This window comes from Phascolarctos cinereus, unplaced genomic scaffold (genome assembly GCF_003287225.1).
Source record: "Phascolarctos cinereus isolate Bilbo 61053 unplaced genomic scaffold, phaCin_HiC Scaffold_8;HRSCAF=390, whole genome shotgun sequence".
Classification (NCBI taxonomy): Eukaryota; Metazoa; Chordata; class Mammalia; order Diprotodontia; family Phascolarctidae; genus Phascolarctos; species Phascolarctos cinereus.
Window position 1 is genome coordinate 62653300 of NW_027556291.1, and position 14370 is coordinate 62667669.

The 14370-nt window shown below is 45.8% G+C and overlaps 1 protein-coding gene across 1 annotated transcript in view; it reads left to right on the top strand.

The window, feature by feature from the left end:
* The first annotated feature begins 1161 nt into the window (after positions 1-1161).
* Positions 1162-14370, top strand: part of IRS4 (insulin receptor substrate 4) — a 35941-nt gene continuing 22732 nt past the window's right edge. Inside the window, 6 exon segments of the mRNA XM_020967264.2 lie at positions 1162-1548; positions 1551-2158; positions 2160-2588; positions 2590-3867; positions 3869-4183; positions 4185-5094. Of these exon segments, the coding sequence (XP_020822923.2) occupies positions 1473-1548; positions 1551-2158; positions 2160-2588; positions 2590-3867; positions 3869-4183; positions 4185-5094 (3616 nt within the window). The 5' untranslated portion in view covers positions 1162-1472.

Below are 14370 nucleotides of genomic sequence, written 5' to 3' on the forward strand. Positions count from 1 at the left end.
TTCATCATCTTCCCACTGGCAGATGTGATCGCTTAAGCCTGCTGAAGATCACAGCCCCATTTTTCAACATGGCTGTAGGATTTGGGGACTCCCTCATTTGTGCTCTCACACTGCGATCCTGAATCCATACACCCAGAGCTCAGTCCCTCCGCTAACCTGTGTCTCCCTCTATATGCAGGCATGCATCCATGCTGGAAAAGTTCCCTTTGCTTCAATGTAAACAACTTCGTGCCTGCTTCCTCCAGCTGAGATGTAGTATCAAGCGAGTTTGTGGGGTTTCGGTGGACATGAGGTTGGGGTACAGAGGATCAAAGATCTCGTTACCGTTCCCTCTTTGGGGTGGCTCCGAGCAGCGAGTGGTACACCCGAATCGTACGCCCAATCCTACATAGGGGCGGGGCGGGGCGGAGAAGGGGTAAGAGACGGGGACCAGGCGATGCATCCACCCTGCGGGGTACTTGAGGGGCCTCTGTGTGTTTCGGGGTGGGGGGGAACAGAACAGGCTTGCCCATGTGTGTGCACACAGCTGTAAACGGGTCCTTAGCGCTAAGAACCTGCCTGGGAGGATCCCACTCTCTCCCGGTCCGGCCCTTCCCTTCCCTCTGGCCACACCCTTTCTCTCCTCCAGCGGGCCCGCTCGCCACCTCCCCAGCGAAAGCTGCCATTGGTCCCTCGGCCGGCCTATCAGAGGCGGCAGGGGCTTCACCTGGCTTCGCCTCGTCTAACAAACAAACCAACAGAGGCGAGCCAGAGACCGTTCGGGCCGCCCCCCCCACTCTCCCCTCCCTCAACACACAGACACACCCACCATCCCCCTCCACACACACATACACATATATACATACATACATACACACACATATACACCGCCCCCCTCCATACATACACACACGCCCACTCCGTAGCCCCCACCTCGGCGCCCCGCCCAGCCCCGCCCACTCCAGCCAATCGGGGAGCAGTCTCCCCCCCCTCCTTTCCCCTCCCCGGCCTGAGACAGCTCCCGCCCCCTCGAGCTCTTTGCAGCAACCAGCTCGGGCCGGCGTGACTGGGGAGCCCCACCTCCTTCCGCCGTTTCCCGGGCCTCGGTTGGCCAGGAGAGCTAGTACTGGGCGGAGGGGGGGGGACAAAGGGGGGACTGGGGACCGCCCCTCCGTCACTTGCTTTACTTTCACACACTTACACACTTGCACACTCACACTTACACACACACCCCGACCCCGACACACACGTACGTACATACATACATATACACCTCCGCGGGAGGTGGCAGCAGCGGCGCGCGAGTGGCTGGAGCCGCCGCCGCCACCGCCGCGTGAGTCCGCGGTCACGTGTTGTTTTGCCTGCTGCCGAGCTCTGTGTGTAGTGGGCGGGGGAGGGGGTGAGACGTGCGGCGGGAGCGACCCTTCTCCCCTCGTCCTCCTCCCCCCGCCCCCTCCGCCCCGCCGGGCCCCTTAAAAAGAGCCTGCAGCCCCATGGCGAGTTACTCCGCCGCTGGGGAGCGAGGGGTAAGGAGGTGGCGGCTGGAGCCAGAGACTGAGGCTGAGAAGCCTTAGTGCCCGGTGGCAGTGGGAGCGGGAGCGGCAACAGCAGCAGCAGCAGCACCACCACCACCACCATCACCATCACCATCACCAGCAGTAGCGGCAGAAGCAGAAGCAGCGGCGGCGGCTCCGGCTCGAGCTCCGGCGGCTCCGGCTCCGGCTCCGGCTCCGGCTCGAGCTCCGGCTCGGGCTCCGGGTCCGGCTCGAGCTTCGGCTCCTCCCCAGGCAGCGGCGGCGGCAGCGGCGGCGGGGACATCGGTGGCAGCGGCAGCAGAGCCAGAGGCATCGGCGGTATGTGGAGGGGCGCAGAGGACGGCGCCCGCTGCTGCTCCCCGGATCGCGGGGACCCGGGCCTAACGCAGCTGCTGCAGGCGGCTGGAGAGGATGTCCGCAAATGCGGCTACCTGCGGAAGCAGAAGCACGGCCACAAGCGCTACTTCGTGCTGCGAACGGCCAGCCGCCTGGCCCCGGCGCGCCTAGAGTACTACGAGAGCGAGAAGAAGTTCCGCAGCAGCCTCCGCGCCGCTGCCGCGGCCGCGGCCGCCGCCGCCGCGGCCGGCCCCTCGGCGGGCGCCTCGGCGAGCGCGCCCCCAGCCGTGCCGCCCAAGCGCGTTATCCCCCCTGTACCAGTGCTTCACGGTGAGCCGCCGCGCAGATGCCAAGCACCGCCACCTCATCGCCCTTTACACCAAGGACGACTACTTCGCCATGGTGGCCGAGAGTGAGCAGGAGCAGGAGAGCTGGTACCAAGCGCTGAGTCTCCTGATGGGCCAGAGCAAGACGCGCAGCTCCGGCACCGGGGAAGGCGAAGACGGCACAAGCGGCGGCGACGGCGCGGCCACCGATGAGGGGGGTGCCGCCGGCGGCGGCGGTGCCGGAGCCGCTGTAGGTGAGGAGGAAGACGAGGAGGGAGTCTTCAAGGAGGTGTGGCAGGTGCATGTGAAACCCAAGGGGCTGGGCCAGAGCAAGAACCTGAGCGGCATCTATCGCCTGTGCCTGTCCAGCAAGGAGGTGCACCTGGTGCGCCTGAACGCAGAGGTGCCCAGCGTGCGTGCAGCTGCAGCTGCTCAGCATCCGCCGATGTGGCCACTCGGAGCACTTCTTCTTTCTCGAGGTGGGCAGGTCGTCATCCATCGGCCCCGGGGAGATCTGGATGCAGGTAGATGACTCGGTGGTGGCTCAGCATATGCACGAGACCTTCCTGGAAACCATGAAAGCCCTCAAGGCCTTTGCTGACTTCAGGCCCCGGAGCAAGAGCCAGTCGTCCTGCACCAACCCCATCTCTTTCCTCTCCACCAGGAGGCACCTGGGCTACCTGCAGCCCTGCCTCGGTATGTCCCGCAGGTCCCGCACCGACAGTGTGGCCAGCACCCCGCCCTCCTGCAAGGGCAACACCTACCGATTCCGTACCTCCAGCGAGGGTGAAGGCACCATGGACAGACCCTTCAGAACGGTCACCGGAAGCCTGATGCAGCTGAACCCCGGCCGAATGAATATGGCCCGACCCGAAAGTGGCAGGTACGTTCGTGCTGCTTTCAATGCTTGCTGTCATGCTCGCTCTGCCTCCCTGCCCGTGTCTCCCTTTCCCTCCGGGACCAGCCCAGCCCCAGATACCGTGGCCAGGCCTTCGAGCTCTATGTGTGGGTCCCCGGGTGATGGAAGCTTTGTCTCCTCTGATGAATACGGCTCCAGCCCTGGAGACATGAGGTATTTCCGAGTGAGAAGCAATACCCCGGATTCCCTGGGAAACACACCACCCATCCGAGAAGAGCACTGTTTCAGTGAGTACATGTCGATGAATAAACAGCGCGCAAATGAAAGTGCCGGTGGTGATCATATGGAAGCTGAGAAGTACTTTAAGAAAAGAACTTTCTCCCTGCCTAAGCCAGCAGCTTTAGTAACCATGCAACAAAAAACCACGCAAACTACTCCTTTCGATGAGGATTCTGCTGGAAATCCGAGACTGTTATTTTCTTCTGAGTCGCCACGGCCAAGAGAGACTCCCAAACTGGAGTATGGTGAGAATGGGTCCAATCGGAACCAAAGCAGAAACAAAGCTGAGGATGAAGGCTACATGCCTATGATGCCAGGAGTTGCTGCTGCTCTCAAAAGCAACAGCGATTACTTGCCAATGGCTCCTAAAAGTGCTTCTGCCTCAAAACACAACAGTTCCTGGTCATCCTCTCAAAAGGACTCTCGAGGATACATGATGATGTTCCCAAGAGCTAGCGTGTCACCTGGCCGAAATGCTCGCGGAGGATTCGCTTCTAAGGGAGCAAGTAATAAAGACGATGATAATGAATACATGGACATGTCCCCCCAGGAATCCGATAGCTCCAAAGCACTCCCACGAGGCAAATTCTCTTCACCCTCCCTCTTTCTCCAAGAGTCTAAGTTCGCTCTTCTCTCTGCCAAAAAGTTTCAGAACCATAACCGAACAGAGTGACGACAGCGACTATGTCCCGATGGCATCGCCTGGAAGACTCTTAAGCACCGTCTCTGAGAATGTCCCAAGGGCTAACAACGAAGCCTTGCCACCTAAGGACATTTCTAAAGCTCCAGCTTTAAAAGCTTCAGACGGGGGATTCCCACAGAGGAAGGCTGCTCGACCTACCAAACTTCCCCTTGGCACAAGAGGAAGCAGTATTCAGTATTCCAAGAATATATGAGCGTGCCATCGAAGGGGACAGCCCTGGTGAGTACATCAACATTGACTTCAGCAGAAAAGCAAGCAGTACACCATATTCGCTCTCTGCTGAATGCTCCCCATCTTCATTCGGCTCAGGCGGTGACCACACACAGTCACCCTATTCTGATTACATGAGTTTTGCTATTGATGTTAACTCACCAAAAGCTGCAAAGGAGCTAGCCAATTCCTTAACAATTTCAGGTTCCAATGTCCCTCGAAACCAGCTAACTGTGGACTGTGCTAGACGACCACTTGGTGCTGCTGCCCGCATTAGTACCCCAACTAATGGGGATGATGATTACACTGAAATGTCTTTCAACCCAGCAGTAACAACTGTGCCTTTTACTGCCCAAAGCAACGATCCTGTCAAAATTGATAGCCCTTCCTCTGCTGTAAATCGACTTCGTATTGCCGACACATCTCCTGAGGGCAGCACTTTCTCCCTTCCTGATTTCAGTCCTGAACCATCGGTTGTACCGAGGATGGTCAGAGCTGACCCACAAGGCAGAAGACGCCACAGTTCTGAAACTTTCTCTCCTGCAGGAGCCGTAGCCACACCTTCATCTCTCTTTTCTGATAGCAGAAGGCAGAGTTCTGCATCCTTTGACAGCATCTGGTTCAAATCTGGTGAAGGTGCTTCTGATTCTGAGGAGATGAAGATGTCCAGGGTCACTTCAGCTGGCTTTCAGAATGGCCTAAACTACATCGCCCTGAATTTACGTGATGCTGCTGCTACAAGTGAGGCCGGCGCAGCTGCTCCAAATTCTCAGCAGGAGAATGGTGCTTCAGCTTTGGACAGTGGCACTTACGTAAGCATTGACTTCTCCAAAGATGATATCTTCAAGTGTACTTCTGCGAAAAAAGGTTTGTGACTTTTGAATTATTTTTGTGGAAGTGCTCATAGTAGTATTTGGCAATTTTACTATTGAATTGATGTTATAGTAGAGGAATTTAGCCTGTCTCAGAGATATTTGGGGTATGTGGGCTATATGCTGGTGATTTTTGTCATTAAGAGAAGGTTGAATTCAGGTTTGAGTATTCATTTAGCAGCTTGAATCTTTATTAAAATTTCTATTTTAACTTGGAATAATATTAGAATATGAAGGCCTAGATTCTCTGCATGCTTGTACCTTATTTTAAGTAGTTAAAACTTGGAGTCGTGATGTTTTCTTGCATCTTCTTACTATTAAGTGCAACCCCCCCCCAGTTTTAGAAACTATTTTCGGTTTTAAAATGCTGAATTCTGTGTTTTTCTTTTGATCTTCATGTTTCAAGTATTCGTAGCGATTTAATAAGGCTTAATATTATTGAGCAATAATCAACTGTATTTAGCACAGCGTCTGGCACATGTTTAATAGATGTTGATTGATTGATTATTGATTTTGAGTGGCTAACTTCTCATTTGAAAGATTCATGATGACAAGTGATTGTTCTATTTTCTCCTATGGCTTATAAATACAGTAAAATCCTAATTATTGTCATTGGGAGAGGAGGAAATGTGGGTAATCAGGTAATCAATTTGATTTTTCTGCTGTGGAATGTGTGTTTTATACAGGACTGGGAGTCAGAAGGCCTTGAGGGGCTTTTGTTTTGTTTTTTTCTTTTAAAATTCTTTCTTTGCCAATATTTAATGGTGTGGTTTTGGGAAAGTGGCATAATTGCTCTGTGCCTCAGTTGCCTCATCTGTAAAAGTGGTGATTTCCCCCCCCATCTATCTCAGATGTGTGGATCAAATGAAATATGGGATGCTATTTGAAAAGTTAATACAGTATAAACCCTACATGTAGGTGGTCTTATGATTGAGTATACAGACAGGTCATCTGGGAATTAACTTCAAACAAAATAACGAAGCTACGCTGGGAAGACCTCACTCAGGCTTTCTAGTTTTCCTATGCTGCCCTCCTGGCTCAGCATACTCCGTGCTTGCTGGCAATAGATTATTCTTCTCCCAGGCATCAGTCTATGAACTGTTCTCTTTGGCTCATCCTGCAAAAGGAAAGATGGTTAAGGGTTTAGATTTCAAACGGCTTCCCTGCAGGCTGCATGTAAAGTAAATAGAAGGAAGTAGGAGATGTTGAGATGTCAATAGAGCAGAGAAGGCAGCGTCAAACTTGAAAGCCTGGCTTGCCAGTGGATCAATGTGGATAATTGGAAAAGGGCTTGTGTTCTTTTTGGTGTTACGACATCACAATCAGTCACTTAATAGGTGATATGATAGGCGTATACACATGCACATATATACTTACACTAATACATATGTGGCTTTAAGGTTTATAAAGCACTATACATAAATTATCTCATTTGTTCCTCACAATAACTCTTTGAGGTAGCTACTCAAGGTAAGATCACTTAGGCCTGAAAGCATCTTAGAGATTATTTAGTCCAACCACTTCATCTCAACAGATGTGGAAACTGAGGCCCAGACAGGTAATGATTTGCCCAACCCTGAAAGGGTAGTGAATGACAGAGCCACTATTTGAATCCATGTCCTCTGACCCTAATCTAATGCTCTTTCCAGTGGGCCACTCTGCGTGTTTTTTCCCCCATTTTACAGATGAGGAGACAGACTGAGAGACTTTAAGAAGCTTGCCTGTGGTCACTCAGCTAGTAAGTGTCAGGTGGGATTGGAGCCAGAGTCTTTCCTGACCCCATCTGGCACTCTTTGTACTATGCCACATTATCAAGATGTGATTTTTCAAGTAGCTTTCGTTTGTCTTGCTTTCTCTGGTTTACAAAATTTTCTAAGGAGGGGGCATGGATGGAATCCAGCAGTTTTTATAATAGAAAGCCACTTTGCTTATGGTTTTAGCTTTGTTTGACTTGTGGCATGCTGTTGTGATTAGTACTGTTTGGTCAGGTAGAACATGTCAGGTCCTTTTGAGGACATGTACCTCTTTTTTTAGGTACACCTAGCAGGAGTGCTTTCCCCTTATGAATTTAATTTAAGGAAACTAGTATGCACAAAGCAGATGTATGAAACTAGATCAATTAAAGGGTGATACTTAGCGTGGCAAAATGATCTCTAGTAAACCAAAGGATTTGGGGCAGGGCTTCTCGGGTAGATTTTAAATGATTTTGATTTGAACACAATTTCTTGGGAACTCAGCTTTTGTAAACAGCAAGAGAGTTGTTGTCAAGAGACAGTTTGGAGATAGCTGCAATTCCAGTGGTATGCCACTGGATTTCTCACTGAAGCATTTGTGGAAGGATTTCACATTTAAATCTTCCTCTGCGTACCAGTGCTCTGACATCCCCAGGTTCACCTGTTGAGAAAAAGGTCATTTAGCAGAAGTTTGTAGGCAGTGTCTACTGACTCTTGCTTGCAGATTTTTTTTTCTTTTTTAATGAAATGCATTTTTCCAATTGAGAAAAATCTGAACTCAGTTGTCAGAGGATAAAATGAGAAGACTCACAATCGTATTCGTGTTGAAGCTTCAATAGATTTCATAGAATCACAGAATCTGAGTTGGAAGGGACCTTAGAGGCCATTGTAGTCCAGCCTGTATTTGAAGTAGTCCTTCTAAATGATACCCACCAAGTGGTCATCTGACCTTGGCTAGACCACATACTCCTGTTGATGGGGAACCTCCCATCTCAGTGGAGAATGGAAAAATGAGCACAAACTCTGGAGTCAGTGGATGTGGGTTCAAACCTCACTTCTGATATTTACCACCTGTGTGATCTTGGGCAAGTTATATCACCTCCCTGGGCCTCAGTTTCCTCATCTGTAAAGCAACAGGGTGGAGCTAGCTGTCCTCTGAGATTCCTTCCAGCCCTAGGTATAGGATCCTTTGTTCTCTCAAGGCAGGCCTTTTCATTTGGGGATAGGTCTAGGTTGTAGGTTGGGTTTTTTTTCCTTCCCCTTTTATCAAGCTTCAATTTGCCTCTTTTCAGCTTCTATGCATTTTTCTTAGTTCTCTCCTCTAAGGTCAGGCAAAACAAGTCTAATCATCTTCCAAATTGAAGACAGCTATCAGTTTTCTCAACTGAGCCTCATGTGGCATAGATTTAAAGCCTTTTACTCTTCTGGTTGTCTTCTTATGCACTAGTTCATCAATATCCTTCCTAAAATGTAGTACCCAGAGGCAAACCATATGTGGTCAAGCCAGGGTGGAATATGGAACACTCATTTGTCCAGACCTGGACACCATTCCTCTGTAATGCAGTCCGAATTTGCTTTAGCAATCTGTGTTGCTATAGCTGGCCACACCTTTTTAATACTTTTGAGGCTCATTTCTTTTTGGTAATCCAAATGCATTTATTTAAATGGCATCTTCTAAAATTCACAAGATTTACAAGATGTGAAGATTGTTTCTTGCAAAAGTGATTGGTTTTGATGAAGTGAATACAAACCCATGTTTTCCAGAGGTACCTTGTAGCTCAAATCTATAGCATTAATACTCTCTTAGAGTGCAGAGGTGACCCTGGCGTTATAGAAGGTATTCCAGTGGAGAACAAGGTCTGGCAGGTGGAAGGTGACAGATATGGGTTTGGTGACGGACTAGATGTCTGTCAGAGGATTTGCCTGGGCAAGGTCAGAGGTGCATCACTCTAGATTGGCCTCAAGGTTGTGAAGTTTTCAGGTGGAAGAGCCCAGGAAGGCTATTTATCAAAGTGCAGAGGGGTTACAATTTGCTTCAGTGGAGGGACCACTACCCCGGCAAAAGCCTGGAGCCATCCAAGTACAAAGCACTTTAACAAAGTTTCTCCCTTGAGATATGAGGCACAAAGGTTACCTCATTTTATAGATGAGGAAACTTGAAATATAGGAAGGTTAAGTGATTTGCCTAGCTAGTAAACCATTAGAGTTGAGATTCAGACTCGGGTCTCCTAACTCCCCAAGTCCAGCATTCTGCTCACAATGCCACAGGATTGGGGGTGGGGGAAAGATTTGATGCATGAAATTACTTTAGATTTTTGTGCAAATGAATATGATAACAGTGTTGATTGTATAAATTGTAAATGTAGTGATACACTGGTTGAAAGTGAGCTTTAAGAAGCATTTTTATTATCAGAGAATCCAAATGAAAGCATTCTTAATCACTGTCTTTAGGTGCAGAATATTAAAGCTCCTAGGAAGCAAAAAAGTACAATCATTTTTCAACCGGCTTCTTTCTCTCAGTCTTCCTGGCCATTTACAATGGCACCAGCATAGCGCTCTCACTCCCCTTATAACCTTAGGCCAGTCACTTTCCCCCTACCTGGGCCTGAAGTCCCTCAATGAAAAGATTGGACTTGCCGATCTCTCCGGGTCCTTCCATCTCTAACTAAACATATGAAAAAAGGGAAAGAAAAAAAAACCCAACAATAACAAACTATAGCTATTACATTAAGCCAAGAAAAATTTTGGTGTTAAGTATGTCAAACGTTCATTTTGATTTCTTTCTCTAGGATATTTAACCCAAACCTGAACTAAAATTCTTTCATAGCCAAAGTCACACTTTCTAATCTGTTTTATTTATATCAAATGGATACCTAAGTATTTTAAATTGTTTTACATGGTCTGTTTATAATCACGACCTCAAAAGGCAAAGCCTGTGTGTGAAGTACTGAGACTGATGTTCTTGGGTGGCTGATGGAAGTAAGTCTTGTTGCTTTATAGTCAACTATTTAAAAATTACTCCTCACAGCCTTCTTAAAATGTATGTCTATTTTAAAAAATAAAATGTATGCATATTCAAATTTCCAGTATATTTGGAAGATCCTTCATGGAAGATTTATGGAAGGAAATGGACAACCCTCCTGCATATGGTTTCACTAGCAGAAGTACCTTAGTGAGATCCCGGATCCTTCAAAGCCTGAATGAATAATTATCTTTATTTCTTTCAAGCCAGCTAAAGAGAGACTTAGAAATATTATCTGGCCTTAATCTTTAAAACAAAATTTAAATTAAGTGATCCAAAAGCATTTATTATCTTGAATAGTCTTTTTAACATCTAAAACAAGTAGATTGTAGCTCAAGCACTTGGAAAAAATTTCATTTCTAATATGGTTATCTGCACTGTTGAACCCACTATTCTTGTGCCTCTGATGTCCTAATATGATATAGAACCAGTAATTTCAAACAATATGGACTAGAACATTCCTCTGAATTTTCCATCCACATCAGAGGATGGTGAAGAGAAATTATTCCTCTTATGAAGGGCAAGAGAACTGATCAGATGAGACAATAGTATTTGTTATAGGTCTTTGTGTATTCCAGTGGATCTCTAATCTCATTAATTTGGGTGCAGATCATAATTTATCCACCTACCTGTCCTATACAATGTCAAATCCTCCCCTAAGTTCACAGTGGATCCACCCAACATGTTGGGGACCTTCTTCATTTTCTCTTAACATTACAGGGATCCTAAAGGAGCATGCAGGTTTTCCATTGATTACCTCTTGCCATGTAAAGAGCCCATCTGCTTTTTAGAGCATACATTTCCTTGAAATCCTTGTTTGTAAGGTGCTGCAACCTGCTCATATTTAAAACATGTCCTTCTCAACTGCTTTTTGGGGTTATCTTTCCCCATCCTTCGTTATGAGATGTACAAACAAATTGCTCTTTGCTGCCGTAGCGCTCTCCTTTGCAAATGAGTCAAATGTTTGCAGACTAAGGCTGTTTTTCAGTTATTTTGGACTCTTCCTTATGGCAACGAGTTTTATCAGTTAAACCTCTGTATATAATTGTAATCAGTGTCAATGCCCTTTACTCCATTCCTTTTGCATTTTTTCATCAATAACTTGTTTAAATAGGACAGGATAGAATTGTTTCAATTGAGTGATGTATCTTTTTCTCATTTTTATTTTTCTAGCTTTGTTTTAATTTTGATATTTACTTTAACTAGCCAGTAGTCTGACTTTTCATCGACAACTGATTCAGTGATGACTCTCACATAGGTAACAAGTCTATTAAATGTAATCAATTTCTCTTGTGTGTATGTGTGATTCAGTGCCCACCATTTTCTGATTCTTTTTCATGGAAAAAAAAAAGCATTTATGAGGTATAGGTGTGAGGCTTGTGTCATCTACGAGCCTTTGGCCGTTTTTATTACTTCCTCCTAAACCTTATTTCCATCATGGTTTTTTTTCCCCAACCTTATTTACCCCACCCCAGGTCTTTGTATTGGAGGGAAACAGTAAGATCTCTAAAATCAACATTTTAGCCAATAAAATATTAGATGTAAAGTGGCATTATTTAGTATTTGATTTAAAAAATGGTTCATTACATTATCCTGGTTAATTAAATTTTGTACAGGTCAAATCCTGTTACAGTAGAGTATAATGGCAGAGTCAAACTGCTTTCTCCGTGCTTAAATTTATTCACTAGAAATACCAATATGACAAAAGTCTCACTGTAGCAAAGATGCTAAGCCCAAATTGATAGCCTATTAATTTCAGACTATAGTCCATAAAACAAAATAATTTTGACAATCTCTTTATTGTGAAGTATTTGAATTGAAGCCATTTTTAAAAGAGGACTTCACCTTTTTAAGAGTACTAGTAGTAAAATCTGTGTGTTCACAATGTTCCAGGGGAAAGATTTGGGGCCAGCCCCCCCCCCAAAAAAAAAAACAAAAACAAAAACAAAAAAACAAACAAAAAACATTTATTTAGTAGTAAAAAAAAATTGTAGTCCATGACAAGTGTTTGAAAATTTTCATGGTCAGCCATTGTAAAACATTCAGTTCAACCTCAGGATCCGATGCTAGTTGACTCTCCCAAATGCCAGGCATTAGAGCACTGACACTCCCTACCTGGTCCATGCACACTTTATTGCCTGAAGCAGCAGTTTTCTCTGAGGAAGCTTCTTCAGGAAGCTCCTTGGAGCATGGACTGTGTGCCCTCACCCAAGGCATCTTTCAAGGTGCTTTTGACAAGAAGATCCTGAGGAGGGTTGGCATCCAGATGGGTGTTCCCCAGTTTGTGGGGGCTGTGGGAGACCCACAGCCTCTCAGGTATCTGAAGATACCAGCTACGGGTGAAGAGATATTCATTAACCTAAATCTCCTTCCTTTTTTTTTTTTGAGGATGTGTAAATAAAGGAATCACGCACCGCTACTAGAAGTGAAGAGTCACTCTCATTTGCCCAGCGATCTTTGTCTAGTTGGATTTACCTGTGTTGCTATAGTGATTAGAGCAGACATTTAGTGCTTTAAGGTTTGCAGAATGCTTTACATTTTTTTTATTTGATCCTCACAATAATGCCGTGAGGTAGGCACTACAGGCACTACATTTCTCAGATGAAGTGGAGGCTCAGGCAGGTTAAATGATTTGTCATGGTTATGTAGCTAGTATCAAAATCAGCATTCGAACCCAGGACCTGACTCGGAGGCAAGCACTCATTCCATTACTACACCATCCTGACAGGATAATATTTGGCAGTGAGGTACAGAGGCTTTCGCAGCCTTCCTCAACTATCCCAAGGATGGACCCAGTAGCTGTGTCTTCTTGCAGGAGCTAGTGTATAAAATCCTTTTCCACTCCTTAAAGCAACCAGCAATTTTTTTTAACAGAAGCGCTCTAGAACTGTTGACAGAGATTGGCAGATTCTCCCACTGGGTTCCATTGTCCAAAAGGAAGATGGGAGTGGCGTGGGGAAAAGGGTCAAGAAAAGCCCCAAGCAAAACTCATTATAGTAACTATGACCCACCTAGGAAGATTAACATGTTAACGAGAGGCACATGAAGACTACGGCCTTTTGACTACTGTTACAATATTGACTTCAATACTGCCATCCAGGCAACTGGGAATGTTTTTGTTATAATGGAAAAGGACCTGGTGGTCAGGGCAAGGGAAGCACAATACTGTACTTCATTCATAGCAACATGTTTGACTCTAAAGGGATCACCTGTGAACTATTACCACAGTTAAGGCTTTTAATTGTAGCAAAAGGATTTGACCTATAGAGGAACTGAGAGCTTTAAAGCTAGCTTGTGCAAGAGATCTCTCATTTTCCTCTCTGTTCAGTGTGGCTAATTGGGTCCACCTAGAGACTTTCAAGAGGAAAGTAAGTAAAAATGAAAGTCAGTAGACTATAGTAAACAAGGATGTCCATAACTCAAGTCGCTTTGTCCCCAATTATTGTAGCCAAGTTTTCAAGGCCTATTATCACAAGTGCTTGGTTAGCTAATATTCTTTGTTAGGTTTTGAGACATCACACTACACAATGCAGGTAGTGTGAAGGGAACAGTGTTGCCTCTCTCCTACCTTTCAGTTTTATCTAGCCTGAGGTCAGAGGATGACAGGTTGAAGGAATAAAGGAGTGGAAATATGAACTCCACCGTTGTTTTGAAAAATAAACTTGCTTTTGACAGGCAGGCAAACAGATTTTATATATTTTGAAAATTAAAACCTGCCCCTTTTGGACATAATAGTTTAGCTTGAAACCGTCGTTTGGTGCTTTTGTATATCATAAGACTTTATAAAAATAACTCACCAACTTTATTGGCAGTCTTGGAAAACATTTTTGTGCAGTACTCAAAAGCCGTGGCAAGAATTATTCAAATATATGTTTCTACACTTCTTGGTGATTAGGGTCACTTCACAACTGAAACTCACTTGGACTCGGGTGAAAAGTATGATTTTTTCCTTACCCTTTCTGTAGTATTTAAATGAGTGAGTTAGAGAAAATTCAGTTTTGACCAGTAACATTTTATTAAGCTGTCAAAATATATTTGATCAAATTACCAGGATAATGTATGTTCCCTAGAAACTTAAGTGTTCTCCAATAATTCTGCATAGATTGTGTATGATTCCATTATTCATCTGCCTGTTGAAGCATAAAAGGAACACTTTAGCAATTAGGACTTCAGAAGTTCTTTTATGTGTAGACAGACATATAAACTAAGCTGGATTATAAACTCCAGTTTTAGATCAGTGGTCTCTTCAGAGGCCATGGTTCAACTTCTGGCTTCTAAAGTGTATAAAACTAAGAACAGTGGGTTAGAAGCTGTAGATTTGGACCCAATAGAAGGAAGCACTTCCAAGTAAAAACTGTCCGAAAGTGGCTTGGGCTGCCTCAAAGTGTCCAGATGGATCCCTATTGTGGAAATCTTTAAGCAGAGACTAAATATTGTAGGGGGCAGCAAGGTGGCACTCTAGTGGATAGAGCACCAGGGCTAGAGTCAGGGAGACCTAAGTTCAAATCCAGCCTGA